At 54.6% G+C, this 15,345-nt stretch overlaps 1 protein-coding gene across 1 annotated transcript in view; it reads left to right on the top strand.

The window, feature by feature from the left end:
* BSN (bassoon presynaptic cytomatrix protein) overlaps nucleotides 1-15,345 on the top strand; it is a gene marked incomplete at its 3' end in the record, with an annotated part of 88,127 nt that overhangs the window by 45,012 nt on the left and 27,770 nt on the right. Inside the window, exon 2 of the mRNA XM_080810713.1 lies at nucleotides 5,860-6,268. Within this exon, the coding sequence (XP_080666839.1) occupies nucleotides 5,860-6,268 (409 nt within the window). The remainder of the gene's footprint in view (nucleotides 1-5,859; nucleotides 6,269-15,345) is intronic.

The raw sequence follows: 15,345 nt of genomic DNA, 5'->3' as shown, positions 1-15,345 counted from the left end.
CTCCCCCAATAAAAATATCTGGACTTATCTGAATGGAATCCAAACTCTGACCCATTTCTTGATGTCTCTTGCACCCACCCCCCACCTCAACAAAACCAAACCCAACCTTGTGATTTTGCCTTTTCATGCCCCATTCTCCAGCCACCAATTGGCTCCTCTCCCTGGGTCCCCCATCTCAATCAAAAGGAGCACTCCTTTTGATATCCCCAGAATACTCCCACTGAGCCTGAGTCCCTCTCACCCCAAGGACTGTCTCTTGGGCTATTGCTTTTTTCTCACTGTTTCCCTGCCTCCACTGTCTCCTTGACACAGAGCCAAAGCACTCTTGTTTGAAAACGTTAGAGGCTCTGCTCCCCTGGCCCTTTCCCTTTTTAGCTCTAAGCTTGCCTGTAGTTCAAGCTGTTGAAAACACGTGACTACTGGGAGCTGTCCTAGGTGCTGGAGAAGGCGGGGACTTAAACCAGCTGGGCCTGCCCTGCACAGCCCAAACCCGAGCAGGCTGGCTCTGTCAAGCCTCAGAGCCTTTCCCCCCTCTGCTTATCTCATCCTTTCACCTCAAGGAAGAGACTCAGTAGACTTCCGCCCCTCCCCTGGGCCGCGTGGTGGCCTGTCGTGCAGTGATTTGTTTGCACATCTGTCTCCCCTCTAGACTGCAGGCTCCCAGAGGACTAGATCCCTGTCTGATTCACTTTTTAAAAAATTTATTTCAATTAAATATTGAATAGGTATTTCTAAAGAATATAAAAATACTCATAAAATATGTATGAGATGTAAAGGATAATAGTACAATGAACACCTGTGGACCCACCTTCCACCGTTAGGAGACTTCACAGGGCCTGGAAGCACGCCAGGGGCCGGCAAGTGTTTGTCAGTGACTGCATTCCCGAATGAGTGAACGAATGTGGTTTTCTCGAATGTGCATTTCTCGGCGTTGCTGGGCAGATGCCATGTGACGTGGTCACAACCGAATCATGTCATTGTCCTCCCTCGGTCCCACTCTGAGCTGGCTGCTTGCACATCTTTCCGTTTATTCTGCCCATGCTTATTGAGTGCCCGCTCCGGACCAGGCGTGGTGTGGGCCCGGGCTGCCATGGGGAGCAAGCTGTCAGAGACCTTCTTCTGGGGCTCTTCCACTTCAACAGCTCCTCAGAAAAGGAGAGAAGAGAATCCAAAGAGCCCAGACTGCAGGGCCACCTGCCCCTCTCCAGCGGGCTCCCTGGAGTGGCAGTGTGGGACAGTGGCTAAGGACAGGGACCGCTGGCCTTGATATAAATCGTAATGGCTTTGCAAGTTATATAACTTCTCCGGGTAGCAGTTTCCTTATCTGCCTGATGGGCAAAATGGGTCCTAGCCCGTGGCTTCGCTGTGAGGCGTGAGGAAGTTAATATGCGATGGGCGCCTGGTCCATGGTGGGGCTCGTGGTAAGGGCTTGGTTGGCGTCACCCTGTTGTGGTCAGCAGAGCATTCCGGGGTGGCGGGGGGCTGGGGGTGCGCCCAGTGACCAGGGAGGACTCTGCTGTCATTTCTGCAGTTCTCTGGAGCATGAAGTCGGACCAGGGAAAGGCCAAGCACCACGCTAGTCACATGGCTTGCCTCGTTTCCTCAGCTCGAACACGATTTCAGGCCATGTTTCGCTGTGTGGAGTCATGACATGCCCACAGCACATCCATTCAGGAAACAGCCGTTTTGTGTTCAGCGCATGCCAGGTGCTGTGCTGGGTGGGCTCTGGGATGCAGCTGTGGGGATCACGCACAGAGGCCCTGCCCATACCGAATTGGCAGTCTAAGGCGGGGATCACAGAGGGGACACAAAAGCAGTACCTATATGATGAGTCAGAAGGTATGCAGGAGGGACAGAGCTACATTGAATTTTTTAAAAAAATTTTTTAAAAATTAATCTCTACACCCATTGTGGGGCTCAAACTCATGACCCCGAGATCGAGAGTCACATGCTCTTGTGACTGAGCCAGGCAAGTCTCCCAGAGCTGCATTTTATTTTATTTTATTTTATTTTGCTTTGCTTTATTTTTTAAAGATTTATTTTTTTATTTTAAAGAGAGAGAGTGCATGCATGAGCGGAGGACACAGGCAAGAGAGGGAGAGAATCTCAAGCAGACTCCCCACTGAGTGTGGAGCCCGACATGGGACTTGATCCCACCACCCTGAGATCATGACCTGAGCCGAAATCAAGAGTCATTTGCTTAACTGACTGAGCCACCCAGGCATCCCCTGGAGATGCATTTTATTTATTTGTTTTTAAAGATTTTATTTATTTATTTGACAGAGAGAGAGAGAGATCACAAGCAGGCAGAGAGGCAAGCAGAGAGAGAGGGGGAAGCAGGCTCCCCGCTGAGCAGAGAGCCCGACTTGGGGCCTTGATCCCAGGACCCTGGGATCATGATCTGAGCCGAAGGCAGAGGCTTAACCCACTGAGCCACCCAGGCGCCCCTGGAGATGCATTTTAAATAGAGCAGTCAGGGAAAGTGTCCCTGAAAGGACACCACCAGAGCAAAGACTTGGGAGAGTGCAGGAGTCAGCAGAAGCAAATGCCCAGAGGCAGGAGTGGGCCCAGCCTAAAGGAAATAGAGGGAGGGAGGGAGAGAATAGTAGGAGATGAGGCCAGAGCCAAAGGGGTCATATCCCATGGGGTTTCCGAGGCCATTGTAAAGCCTTTGGCTTTTCTTCTGGGAGAAAAGGAAGTGTTGGAGGGTTTAGACAGAGGGGGGAAGTGGCTGACATAGGTATGTAAGGAATTATCCTGGCTGCGGTGTAGAGAAGACCACAGAGGGGTAAGTGGAAGCACCCAAGCTTGGGCAGAACTGAAAAGAGAGGATTGTGGCCTGAATGAGGTGGAGGGGGGGAGTAGGGGGAGTAGCCTCTGATAATCCAGACTCTGAAGCCAACAAGATTTACTGATGTTTGACATAGACGGGAGAAGAAGGGGTCAGGGTTGGCTCCCAGGGCAAGCTGGCAGGCACACGTGTAGGGCAAGATGAGAGCTCAGCTTGGACACAGCAGGTTTGAGATGCCCAGACATATGATGTCTCAGTCAAGATGCAGAGCGGGCAGTTAGAGCAGAGAGGGGTTCAGGGAAGAAGTCTGGGCCAGAGACACACATTTGGTCATTGTCACTGGGTAGTGGAATTTTAAACCTTGAGTCTGGGTGGACCCTGAGATCCAGGATCGTGTGTACCCAGAGAAGACTGGGTCCTTCCAATGTGAGGATGGGATTCTGGGATTGGGAGAGAGTTTAAACTGGTGTGGCCAGGAGGGAGGAGGAGGTATTCCAGAAGGCAAGTGGAGAACTTATCTCAGGAAGGAGGGAGCCTTCAGCAGCTGTATCACATGCCATTGTTGAAGTGTGATCAGGAACTGAGAAGTAACTGTGGGATTGATAATGCGGAGGCCACCGGTGACAGTGACCTGAACAGTTTCCGTGGAAGGGTGTGCAGAAGCCAGGTGGGGCTTGGTTGAGAGGAAGGGAGGGGAGGAACAGAGAGATGGGGCCATAGCTAAAGGCGGAAGTGGGTCAGAGTTATTTACTTATTTATTTTTGTGGATGGGAGAAGCATGTTTGTATGGCAGTTGAAGTCATCCCATAAGAGAGGGGAGACAGATGATGAAGGAAGAGGGAGGATTTGTGAAGGTGAGAAGTGGGGGAAAATACTGCGTGATAGATGTCAAGAGACTGGGGACGGGCAGCTTCCCCTCCAGGGGCTCCCACTTTCTTAGTGAGACAGCAGGTAGGCTGTCAGTGAAGAGAGGGAGAGGCATGTTGGAAGCTCGAAGCTCAAGGAGAAGGGGTGAGGAATCATCCAGGAGGGGAAGTGAAGGGTTTGCAGGGATCCCCCACAGGACAGACTTTTTTGGGGGTCAGAAGGCATTGTTTGCTTCTCCATTGTCACTACAGCTAAGTTGAAAGTTAACTTGAATCTGGCTCTCTGTCACAGAAATTTTGTCCCCAGAAAGACTACATTGTGATGCAATGTTGAATTAAAATGCCATCAGGTGGCGCCTGGGTGGCTCAGTCAGCTAAGCATCTGACTTCAGCTCGGGTTATGGTCTTGGGGGTCCTGGGATGGAGTCTTGCGTCAGGCTCCACGCTCATCAGGGAGTCTGCTTCTCTCTCTTTCTCTCCCCCTGCTTTTGCTTTCTTTCTTTCTTTCTCAAATAAATGAAATCTTTAAAAATAAATCAATAAGTAAATAAGTAAGTAAGTAAGTAAATTCCAACCCAGAATCATTCAAATAAAAAATAGAACTATGAATTTAACCAAGTGGCAATCTTTCTTTACCAAGAAATTAGTCTATGGGAAGGCCCTAGAGCGCAAGTTCCAAGTGTGGCCCAGAGATGCTGCGGCCACCACATCCTGGGCCTTACAGCTGGTGGCAAGATGGCCCAGAGGGGTTAGACTCAGGCTCTGGTGATTCTACTGAAGAAGGAAGTCGAGGGTCCATGAGACTGGATAGATGGGTGGATGCCGTTCGTAGTTGATGAAAGAACTGTATGACAGACACATAAGAGTGTTTCTTTTTTCTGGAAGTCTTTATTAGACCAAGGGTGTGGCTCTCCTCTCCCCCACCACCACTCCGCCACACACACACACACACACACACACACACACACACACACTGTTCCTCAGAAAGGAGGAAGAACTGCAGACTCTCTTGGAGCGGGTCCCCCCTCTGAAATGGCTTGTTCTAGGAGGTTCTACTGGTTGGCAAGCAGATGGCTTTCATTCAGGGGCAGCAGACATTGAGTCCCCTCCTGTCAGTCAGGCCCTAGGAGGTCAGGGGACACTGGGGCAGGCCCCTTGCAGGCTGCAGTGGCCTGGCTTCCACAATGGCTCTTGGCTGGTCCAGCCTGCCTGCTGGGCACCAGAATCCTCCCCGTAAACACAGACTGAAGCAAGGATAGAATTTCGGGGAGGGAATCCAAAGCATTGCCTTGGGATTTTTGTGCTCAGCTTCTTTCAAATTAGAAAAGGAAAATTGGGAAAAGGAAAATAAGGAGACTGAGTTCAGCCTAGAGGTTTGACTTTCTACCTCACTGAGCTGCTCAGCCCTGCTGGCTTCCCTGCAGCTGCGCCAGGTGGGGATGGAGATCGGGGGTCGGGCACATGGGGCCTCCCGCGGTAGCTCCTCAAGGGCTGGATCCTAGGACTCTACCCCCCCCCCAAGCCTTGCATGAACAGAAAAGTGACACCTCCCCCATCTCCATGGACTTGCTCTAGCATCGGGCCTGGTGGGGAACCACCAGAAAGAAGGTTCCTTTGTCCCTGTGGAGAGGGCATTAACCAGGCCCTGGGATGCCTCCCCCACCCATCTCCAGCTGTCTGGGGTCAGCCTTTGGCGAGGACAAGCCCGAACAGACCTGCCAGGGCAATAGCTCTGAACCACGGTCCTGCCCCCGACAGGTTCTGAGGTCATTTGTCTGGGGCATATAGTCTGAGAGTCAGGAATTTAAAAATCACCCCAGATGTGTCTAATGTACAGGTTTAGAGCCTTGGTACCCAACATGGGGTCCGCAGACCACAGTCTAGGTATCACCCTAGAGATTGTTAAAAATGCTCCTCTCATCCTAGATTTACTGAGTCAGAATCTGCCCTTTATCAGGATGGAAGAGGGGAGCTCATGGTCCTACCACATGGCCTGGTGCTGAGGGTTCAAGTGGGAGCCACTTGTTAGGGCTCAGCATGGGGCACAACCGGCGTGCAGCAAACGGTGACTGTCATGATGCCACTGGGCAGGAAGGGGAGGGTGGAGTGGGGCTTGGCAGAGCCGCCTAACTTGATAGAGCCCTCTGCACGCTGCTTCTCCGAGATGTGTCTCTAACACAGTCATTTTCAATGTCATTTCAGCGTTTCCAGGAGACTGGACCCCAAGGAGCCCCCGGGTAGCCAGAGAGCAGCTTCCCCAACCCCGAAGCAGGCTTCTGCTACTGCTCCCGGCCGCGAGAGCCCCCGGGAGACAAGGGCACAGGGCCCAGCAGGCCAGGAGGCTGATGGTCCCCGCAGGACGCTGCAGGTAGACAGCAGGACGCAGAGATCAGGGCGGTCCCCCTCTGTGTCACCGGACAGAGGCAGCACCCCCACATCACCCTACTCCGTCCCCCAGATCGCCCCCCTTCCCAGCAGCACGCTGTGTCCCATATGTAAGACCTCGGACCTCACGTCGACCCCCAGCCAGCCAAACTTCAACACCTGCACCCAGTGTCACAGCAAGGTCTGCAACCAGTGTGGGTTCAACCCCAACCCTCACCTCACCCAGGTAACCACCTTCTGCGCCGGGTCCCCCCACCTATCTTCCCATGTCTCCCTCGGTTCCCTTCCCCTCTTTTATTTATTTATTTATTTATTTATTTATTTATTTAAAGTAGGCTCCATGCCCAGCACAGAACACAATGGGGCTTAAAATCACACGCCCAAGGGGCGCCTGGTGGCTGCATCATTAAGCATCTGCCTTCAGCTCAGGTCATGATCCCAGGGTTCTGGGATCAAGTCCTGCATTGGGCTCCCTGCTCGGCGGGAAGCCTGCTTCTCCCTCTCTCACTTCCCCTGCTTGTGTTTCCTCTCTCGCTGTCTCTCTCTCTGTCAAATAAAAAATAAATAAAATCTTAAAAATAATCACAACCCCAAGATCAAGACCTGAGTTGAGATCAAGTCAGACACTTAAGTGACTGAGCCATCCAGGTACCCCTTTCTTCCCCTCTTTACCCAACTCTCTTTTCCTGGTCATTTCCCTTGGCCACCGGAATTTGTGACTTCCTGGCTCCAAGATGTGGTAGCAGAGAACAGGCCTGGCTGCAGATCTCCGGAGGGATTCCTGCACCTCCTGAAACCTTGGGCAAGGTCCGAGCAGAGAAGATGCTTTCTTACCCAGTGCAAGCTTGACCCAGAAAAATGGCCTTAGAGAGGGCCAAAGACAGACTTCTGGGTAACTTTTCTCAATGGATACTCATTTGGAGAGGGCCACAGGCAATTGCACGCTGGAGAGGAGGCACATTTTCATGGCTCCAGGCCAGCCTTTCTCCCTGACGGTAGTCTGGAAGGGGATGCTGGTGAGGGAAACAAGGTTTTAGGGGAGGCGGGAAATGGCCTGCCGGTTGGGCTCTGCAAAGGTTCTCCTCTGGGCTTCCATTCCAGTTAGCTGGGGCCTGAGCTGGCAGAGCAGCTAGCCATCCTGAGAAACAACCCTGGGGTAGAGACCCAGGCTAGGAATCAAGCATTCACAATGGGTGACAGTGTCCTGCTCTTACTAAGAGGCCATTGCAGGGCCATTTCCATGAGATTGGCCTCCTTTTTGCCCCAGAGGACCCTGGGTCCTTAGCCCCATCCTGGCTTTGTTGAGGCTGCTTTGGGTTGCCGTGGGATGCTCAGCCGAGCCCCTGGAGGCTCTTTTTGATGACCCAGAGGCTGGTGAGCTGGTAAAGCCAGGGCCAGGCCTCTGAAATGAACTCAGCAGCTTTGCCGGCTTCCCCGCTCTCCTCTGGAGTAACCAAAAAAAGTCTCTAGTTCCTCCCCCAGGGCTCTGCCCTAGGGCAGGGTGGAGCCCAGCTGCTGCAGTCACAGGCTTGGCTGCCTCTGGGACAATCAGCAGTAGAAGCCGTTTGGACCTCGTGGGTGGGGGGATGAGTGAGAATAATTGTTCGCAGGTCGGGGTCTATTTGTGACATGAGGTGCCGTGGGTGTGGGATGTGTGGTTTGCGAGAGGTAAGTGAGATTCTGAGGAAGGAGCTGCCGTTGTGGGGAGATGACTCAGTAGGTTTGGAGTCGCTCCTGGAGTGTGGGGGCTTCCTTGAGGAGGCGGGCACACTCGTGATTATTGCATCTGTGATTAGAAACAGGCCCGTCCCTGCGCTGATCGTTAGGTAAGTGTTGGCCCTTCGGTACTTAGAACAGCGTGATCCAGATCAGAGAAGCTCACCTGTGTGTTTCTGCCGGCGAGAAGCCGGAAACAACTGGCTGGGAGCAGTGAGGTTTGGCAGGCAGGGAGAGATGCTGCTGTGTGCCACCGCCCCCGCCCCCGCCCAGCCCTGCTCCAGTGTGGCCGCGCCCCTCTGGGTTCCAGCCTCCCTGAGAGGCTCACTCAATCCCTAGGGCCTCAAGCCCTCTGGATAAGGTGGGTGGAGATCAAGGGAGAGCCACACGTGGTGCACCGGTTTCCTGGTGGGCAGCCCAGCCCTTGCCACGCAACAGGCTCCCCTAAGCCCAGGACCTTGGGTGAGGTGGGAAGGGAGCCAGCCCTGGATATGCTGAGAAAAACAGCCGAGTGGGAGGACCTTGGCGACACTCAGTCCATCTGCCTCATTGTGCCGGGAGGAGGCCGAGGCTCAGGGCCAGGAAGGAAGGGGCCTCAGACTTTACGGCAGATTCACGGTGTTTGGTGAGGAGCAGGCCTCCCCGCCAGGTACCTTGAGCAAATGCCGAGCCAGACAAATGCATTGGTTCTTTGCCGTGAGGCTTCTCGGGGCTTCGGCTTCCTGAATGGCACCACACGACTCCAAGACAGAGCTGTAGCCAGCAGCCTTTCCCAGACTTGCTTTCGCAGAACATTCAGGACTGCTGTTCCACGGCATCAGTTTGGGAAATGCTGACCGAGCGCATTCTCCAGGTTCTCAGAAGCTAGTGGATGCCCTTTTCTGAAGGCGTCTCCGAGCAGAACCTTTTCTGCTCCAGAGCTGGCTTTCAGTGGGGTTCCTGCCAAGGTGAAAGAACCCTCGGCCTGTTTTCCTGAGAAGCCGACAGAGCCTACCTCTTCAGTCGGAGCGGTTGGTCTCCAGCAGAGTCACCTCCTTGGTCACGTAACGAGAAAACCAGTTTGTAGGTTTTGCTCACACACCCGTTGATCCATCCTGTTCAGAACATACCTGTTCTGACCCCTAACTTGACATCATGTGGGCCAAGAAGGCTGTTTCTGGGATTCCGCTGGTGTGTGTGGGCTGGGCTCCTGCCTGGCTTGAGGCTCCGGGCAGGGCGAGGGGCTGGTTCTGAAGGGCGCTGTGTCTTGGTAGCAGGGGCTCAGGCTAAGCCACCTTTTCCAGGAAGCCCAGCTCCAGTACTCACGTCACAGGAGGAGACGTGCAAAGGGACGTGGTGCTTGTCCCGCACATACGCACGGCGGACACTGGCCATGGGGTGGGGGGAGCATGCTGGGGACCTTGTCTGGGGATGGGCGTGTGTGTCTGAAACCACTAGTGTAGTGATGCTCAGGCAGGGCTGAGGCATGTGCGGCCCCGCGTGCTGCCCAGAAGCTCACCAGAGCCTCCTCAGGGCAGGTCGGCACGAGCCTCAGCTTTCTGCTGGCAGGAGTACTAGAGAGGGACAAGGGCCACGCTCGTGACTTGGAGGGCTTCATGGCCTCTCTGGGACTGCTAACAAAGCTGCCCTCAGATCTTTGGAAATGGGATCATGGAAAACGGACCTTCCTTCCCAGGTAGAGAGAGAATCCCTGGCTCGTCCCTCAATTTGCGACCCAGATGAGGAGTGTGACAGGGCCACCATGCTGAAGGGCTGGGTGAGGGCGGGGGAGCAGAAAGGAGGAAAGCGATGGCCACTGGAGCTCAGTGAATTTGTCTTTCTACCTCATGGCATCTGTCGGGAGTCTTGGGCCTTTCACTGGGTCTTCCAGAAACAGCAGATGAAGTGTGGAGAGGAGACTCACAGAACCATCCACCCCATTCGGCCAGAGCTGCGGCTGAGATGTGGAACCCCTCCTCTCCTGGCCAGCAGGCCCGGGCTTCTGTCCGTTCCCAGGCCACCGGGAAGGTACTAGGCTCACACAGACGTGGTGCCTGCCGTTCTTCCGCCCAGGCCCTGGATGGCCAGCTCCTCCGGCCTCGATCCCTTCAGAGGTGGATGCCCGCCTATGTCCTTCGCTGGGCTTCCGAGGCCTGGAGCACGTGGAGACTCATGCAAGTCAGGGAAGGAGCTCAGAGCACTCTCTGTTTATAGCCTGGGATATGAAGTCTTGGGAAGCCTTGGCTGCTTCAGGGTCGTTTGGAGCAATAGAGCTGGGGACCCAGAATTAGTAGTGGGCTCTCTGGCGTTCCCTCAGGGGCTTTCGCACTGTCTTCCCCATCCACGGTCTGCTTTTGCTCAGGTTTCGGGTAGTTCAGAGCAGGCAGGGCCATCTCAGCCACTCTCCATGGTAAGGCCATTTCTTTTTGGAGTTCTGGTGTCCTGGAACTCAGGGAAGATGAATAATTTAACCAGTTCGAAATCATGACAAAAGACTGGGGGTTTCCTTGTGGGGGCTGAACACCTGTCATCACCCTTAAGGGGCCCTCCCCGTGAGGACACACTGACCAGGAGGCCATAGGCATTAGCTTGTGAGCCCATTCCGTGCCCAGTGGTGGGGAAAAGGCAGGAAGATTATTCCCTTCTCTCCTGGACGTGGATCCTTAGCAAAGTACCTTAACTTCCCAAATGTCCGGTTTCTCTAAAAGAGAAGCAGGGGGCTAGGGAAGCCAGAAGCAAGGTCTGGTGGCTTTGCTGATAGCTCATGCCTGCTCAGGCCTGTTAGCCCAGGTCTCCACTCTTCAGTGACTTGACGTTCAGAGCTGCCACCCCTTTCTCCTCCAGGAGGGAGGCCCTTGCTGCACAAGTCCGGCTCTCTCCTGATAGCTGGAGAGAGGAGATAAGGCACAGTGGTGATCCTGCTGGGTGCAGTCTGAGGGTGAGGTTTGTGGGGGCAGTGGGGTGGGAGTGAGCTGCTGGGGAAGATGAGCAGTGGCCTGAAGCAGCCCAGATCTCCCAGTCCTCTCAGGGGCCTCCCTGCCCCTCTCAGAGCAGCCCAGCAGCACATCCTGGCCTGGAATTCCTCCGGATAGGAGTCTGGCCTTCCCCTAGGAACAGCGTCACAGGAGCAAGGGTCGGGCAGACTCAGGGCTGGTGGCCTGTCTGTGCTTCCAGATCTGTTTGGCAGAATTGTCCCAGAGCAGCACCTCCAGCCAGCAGCCTGCACCTGGCAGGCCCACCCGCTGCCCCAGTGGGGAGTAGCAGGGTTCCACGTTAGGCAACCCATCTGAGCTCATCTGCCTCCCACCTCCCTTGCTCTAGTCAGAATCACTCAGAAGCCCCTCTAAAAAAACTAGAGAAAAATGATCGTTGTCTTTCTTCGCCTGTTCTAAGGTCTGGACTTTGCCAAGACCAAGCCAAGGATATATAATCCATTGTGCAACCCCCTTCATCCCCACTCCATGGGCAAGCCTTGGGGTGAAGCGCTTACCCATGGTGGGCGGTGTGGAGAGGGAGGGAGATGAAGCAATGGCCATAAGCCTTTCCGCTGTTGCCTGCAGCCCACTCCTTTCCGGCAAGGGCCGGGGCACCAGATGGCCCGGGGGAGGTGCCGGGAGTGCCGCACGGATCCCTCCGCTGCAGCCACCAGCCTTGCCCCCTTCCCTCTGCTCCTTCCTGGCCACACTGCCTCGTGGGCCAGTAGGGGACGGGGAGCAGGTGTTAGGAGGATGTAGATCAGCAGTGGGCTGAGGAGAGGCAAAGGTGTCCCCCTCCCTCCTGGGCCCAGGGGGTGGTGGTGTCTGCACACGTGCCAGCCTTCCCTTCTCCACCTCCACACCCAAAGGAAATGGGTCTCCAGGTGGCAGGCCCTTTAGGAAGCCTTTCTCCCACAGTACGTCTGGTCCTTGGGCAGTTTACCTCGAAGAAACAAGTCTCCAGGTCAATAGGGAAATGCCTGCCAAGCTTCAGTCTGTCCTGGACGGCCAGCCCTGCTGCCAGTCCCTGCTCCCAGGACACAGGACACTCGACTTGCCTGCCTGGATCACTGCAGGACAGATGCCAGCACCGCTGGGGGCATGCGGAAGAGACAGCTCTGCGGGAGCTGTTTCATAGCTAGAGCCATCAGGCACACAACTCCAACTTCCAGAGACAAAGGGGGCCGTCGGTACAGTTATCTGAGAATGAATGTGAAAGTAACTCAGAGCAGAAACCTGAGATTTTATTCCTGAAACACCTGCTTTTATACGTGGGGGCAAAAGAAACAGAATGGGAAGAGAATTGAATAAAAATGGTGGAGAAAAAGAGAAATAAATAAAGTGGGAACAGGGAGAAGGAGCAGAGGTGAGAGGCAGGAGAGGGAGGTGATGGAGAAAGCCGGGAGGCAGGAAGGGGCAGGGAGGCAGGAGAGCTCGGTGAAGTCACCAGCTGCTGGTAACCTGGGGCAGGCCGGTCTGGATCCACCGTCAGCAAGGGGCCCTCTCCCTTCTTCTCATCCTTTCCTTCCCCTGCAAAGGCTGTGGAGGGCTTATGGGAAGCCGGGAACTGTCCTTGACACTGGAGAATCAGGCAGGACAGAAGCAGCTGTGTTGCTCAGCCCGGTGGAGCCTGGAGGCTGGAGGGAGAGGCGGCCCTTCTGATAACCACAGGAGCAAACATACAGTTGAAACCTGAGGGTCAGCTCTGAGGAGGACATGGGGGAGGCCAGGGACGGGGCAGGGCTTGCTGGGATGCTGCAACGAGACTCTTGGGTGGGGGGGCTTTTACAAGGAGGGGACATTAGACTGAAGCTGGCCCGGGGAAAGGGGGCCCAGGGAGGCCTGAGGGGAAGTGCATGGTCTGTGTGAGGGCCTGGAGCAAGCCAGGGCTGGGCTGGCTGGGGGGCTGTGAGCAGGATCAGAGGGCACGCGGATCCTGCTGGGGTCTGTAGATGGGATTTCAAGGGCATCGGGAAGTGGCAGTGGGAAGGTCAGATGTGCATTTAAAAACACCTCTTTGGGGTGCCTGGGTGGCTCAGTGGGTTGAGCCGCTGCCTTCGGCTCAGGTCATGATCTCGGGGTCCTGGGATCGAGTTCCACGTCGGGCTCTCTGCTCAGCGGGGAGCCTGCTTCCCTCTCTCTCTCTCTCTGCCTGCCTCTGTCTACTGTGATCTCTCTCTCTGTCAAATAAATAAATAAATCTTTAAAAAAAATAAAAAATAAAAAAAAAATAAAAACACCTCCTTGAGGGGCACCTGGGTGGCTCAGTCAGTTGGGTGTCTGACTCTGGGTTTTGGCTCAGGTTGTGACCTCAGGGTCCTGGGATCAAGCCCTACGTTGGGCTCCCTGCTCAGCGGGGAGCCTGCTTCTCTCCTTCTGCTCCTCCCCCTGCTGTCTCTCTCATGCTGTCTCTCTCAAATAAATAAATAAGTCTTTAAAAAAACACCCCAAACTCCACTTCTTTGAAAATTGATAATGGTGATGGTTGTACAACATCATGAATGCAATGAATGCCACTGAACTGTACACCATTTAAAATGGTCAAATGGCCAATTTTATGTTTATGTTTATTTGGCCACAAAACTCTCAACACCCCCCTCCCCCCAGCCCTGCTGCCAGTCTGGGTCCCCTGTGTGGAGATCGGCTCATGGGGCGGGGCTGGCTTCTAGGGCTGGGGCTGAGGGATGGTAGTGGATGGCCTTGACCGATTCCTGGTGGATTTTGGAGACTACACAGACAGGTTTGGGACGTGTGTTGGACATGGGACTAGGCGCTAGAGGAGGAGAATGTTTCCATTTGGGCTGTATCAAGTTGGAGGCCCCTGTGAACCTTTAGGTGGGGTTCCGTCGGCTGGTCTACAGACCTGGGATTCGGCGCTGAGACTCACAAGCCTCTTGCCATTGGTAGACTTAACACTAAACATTTCAGTAGGCTTACCGTCAGCTGGAGTTTAGTATTTGTTTGAAGCATGTGGTTTTGTTTTTAGGTAAAATGTACCTATGATGACAGGTAGAGCTCAAGAGTAGCATTCTGTGAGCTTCGGCAAAAGTATGCCGCTGTGTCCACCAAACCCCTCTCTCAAGGTGGACATCCTTGTAACCCTAGAAAGTTCCTTCAGGCCCCCTTCTGGTCTATCCCCACCCCTTCTCCAGAGACAACAGCTGTTCCGACTTTTCTCCACCATAGAGGGGTTGTGCTTCTTCTCGGGCTTCGTAGAAACGTGCACTGCTGGATAAGGCTTCTTGCCCTCAGCATAGAGTTTTTTGAGGGTCGTCTACGTGGACAAGTCTTGAGAAGCCTGACTGAGAAGGAGAGGCGAGAGCCCGGGCCTTAGACATGAGAGGGTTCTGGGGGGCAGGAGACAATGGCACTGAGTTCTGAGAGAGGCAAGGGATGCCTTGGGGTGTGGGGGAGGCAGTGTGCTTGAAGGAGTGGGGCCCCCCAAGGAGGCAGGTCCAGATCCTGAGTGTGGAAGAGGTAGCCCTATTGTGTGGCTGCTCTTGACGACATGGGCAGCAGGCCAGTGGTTTGAGCCAGAAGTCAGGGGAGGGGTGCCGGGAGGGATGGGGGCTGGAGAAATTGAACCAGCCATTGTGGTTGGGGGTGAATGAGTTAGCCAGAGTGGGAGTGAGTGAGTTATCCAAGCAGCTAGGGGCCCCAGGAGATGTTGGGACAGAAGTTAATTGGCAGTGGAGCCCGTTTGCCTGGTACCCATTTATCTGTGTGGGTAGAGGCCCAGAGAAAGCAGGTATGTGGTTGGATCTAGTTCCAAAGCTGACATCGGTCAGAGTGACTGCATGATGACCATAGATTGAGCTGGGCAGGAAAGGATGTGAAGGCAGAGGCTCAATGGTATCCCCAGGAGGCCCAAGGACTGCTACAGTGGGGAGTGTCACTGGGAAGTGACCTAGAAGGCTGGAGGAGGACAGGTACAGGGTGATTTTAGAGGAGATGGTTTGGGGTGATAATGGGTGTGAGAGTGAGGCCAGGGGATGGGCTGAGTCAGTGCGGTGACTGCCATCCACTGTGATGGTAGCAGTTGGTTCAGTGGGAGCCTGGGAGACAAGGGTCTCGGGGCTTTTGAGAACTAGTGGCCATGACGGTGGAGCCTGGAAGGCAACAGCAGCTAGGAGGGGAGAAGGACGGGGAAGCTAAGCCCCAGGGGTCCCAGGGATTTTAAAGGGAGGGTGAGTGGTTACCACATTCTGAAGTCCAGAGAGTATGGTTTCTCCTGGACAGGGGGATGGAGGACCAAGAAGTGTGTGTGTGTGTGTGTGTGTGTGTGTGTGTGTAGGAAGTTTGGGGAGCTGGCTTGGTCAGGAAAGGATGTTTCACAGGGCACAGTGGAAGGCCTCAGAGGGAGGAGAGGCTCTCTAGGGGAGGCTGGGAAAAGTTGGACCCCAGAGGTGGGAAGCCAGGTGTTTGTAGAGATCAGCAAGGGGATGGATTCTTTCTGTTTCATGGAGCTCCAGGCCAGTGAGGACTCCCAGCCCCCAGCAACAATTAGATTCAGCCTCCTCTCCACAAATCCTGGCCTCACGTGCTGGGCAGTTTCTCAGGGCCTCCCCGATGGGCCATGTCTGGCTGATTCATTCATCCAGCTCTGCGTTCATATGCCCCACCCTTTGCGACC

The sequence above is a fragment of the Martes martes genome, assembly GCF_963455335.1.
Source record: "Martes martes genome assembly, chromosome: 1".
NCBI classification, from domain to species: Eukaryota; Metazoa; Chordata; class Mammalia; order Carnivora; family Mustelidae; genus Martes; species Martes martes.
This window is presented reverse-complemented; position numbering and strand designations above follow the sequence as displayed.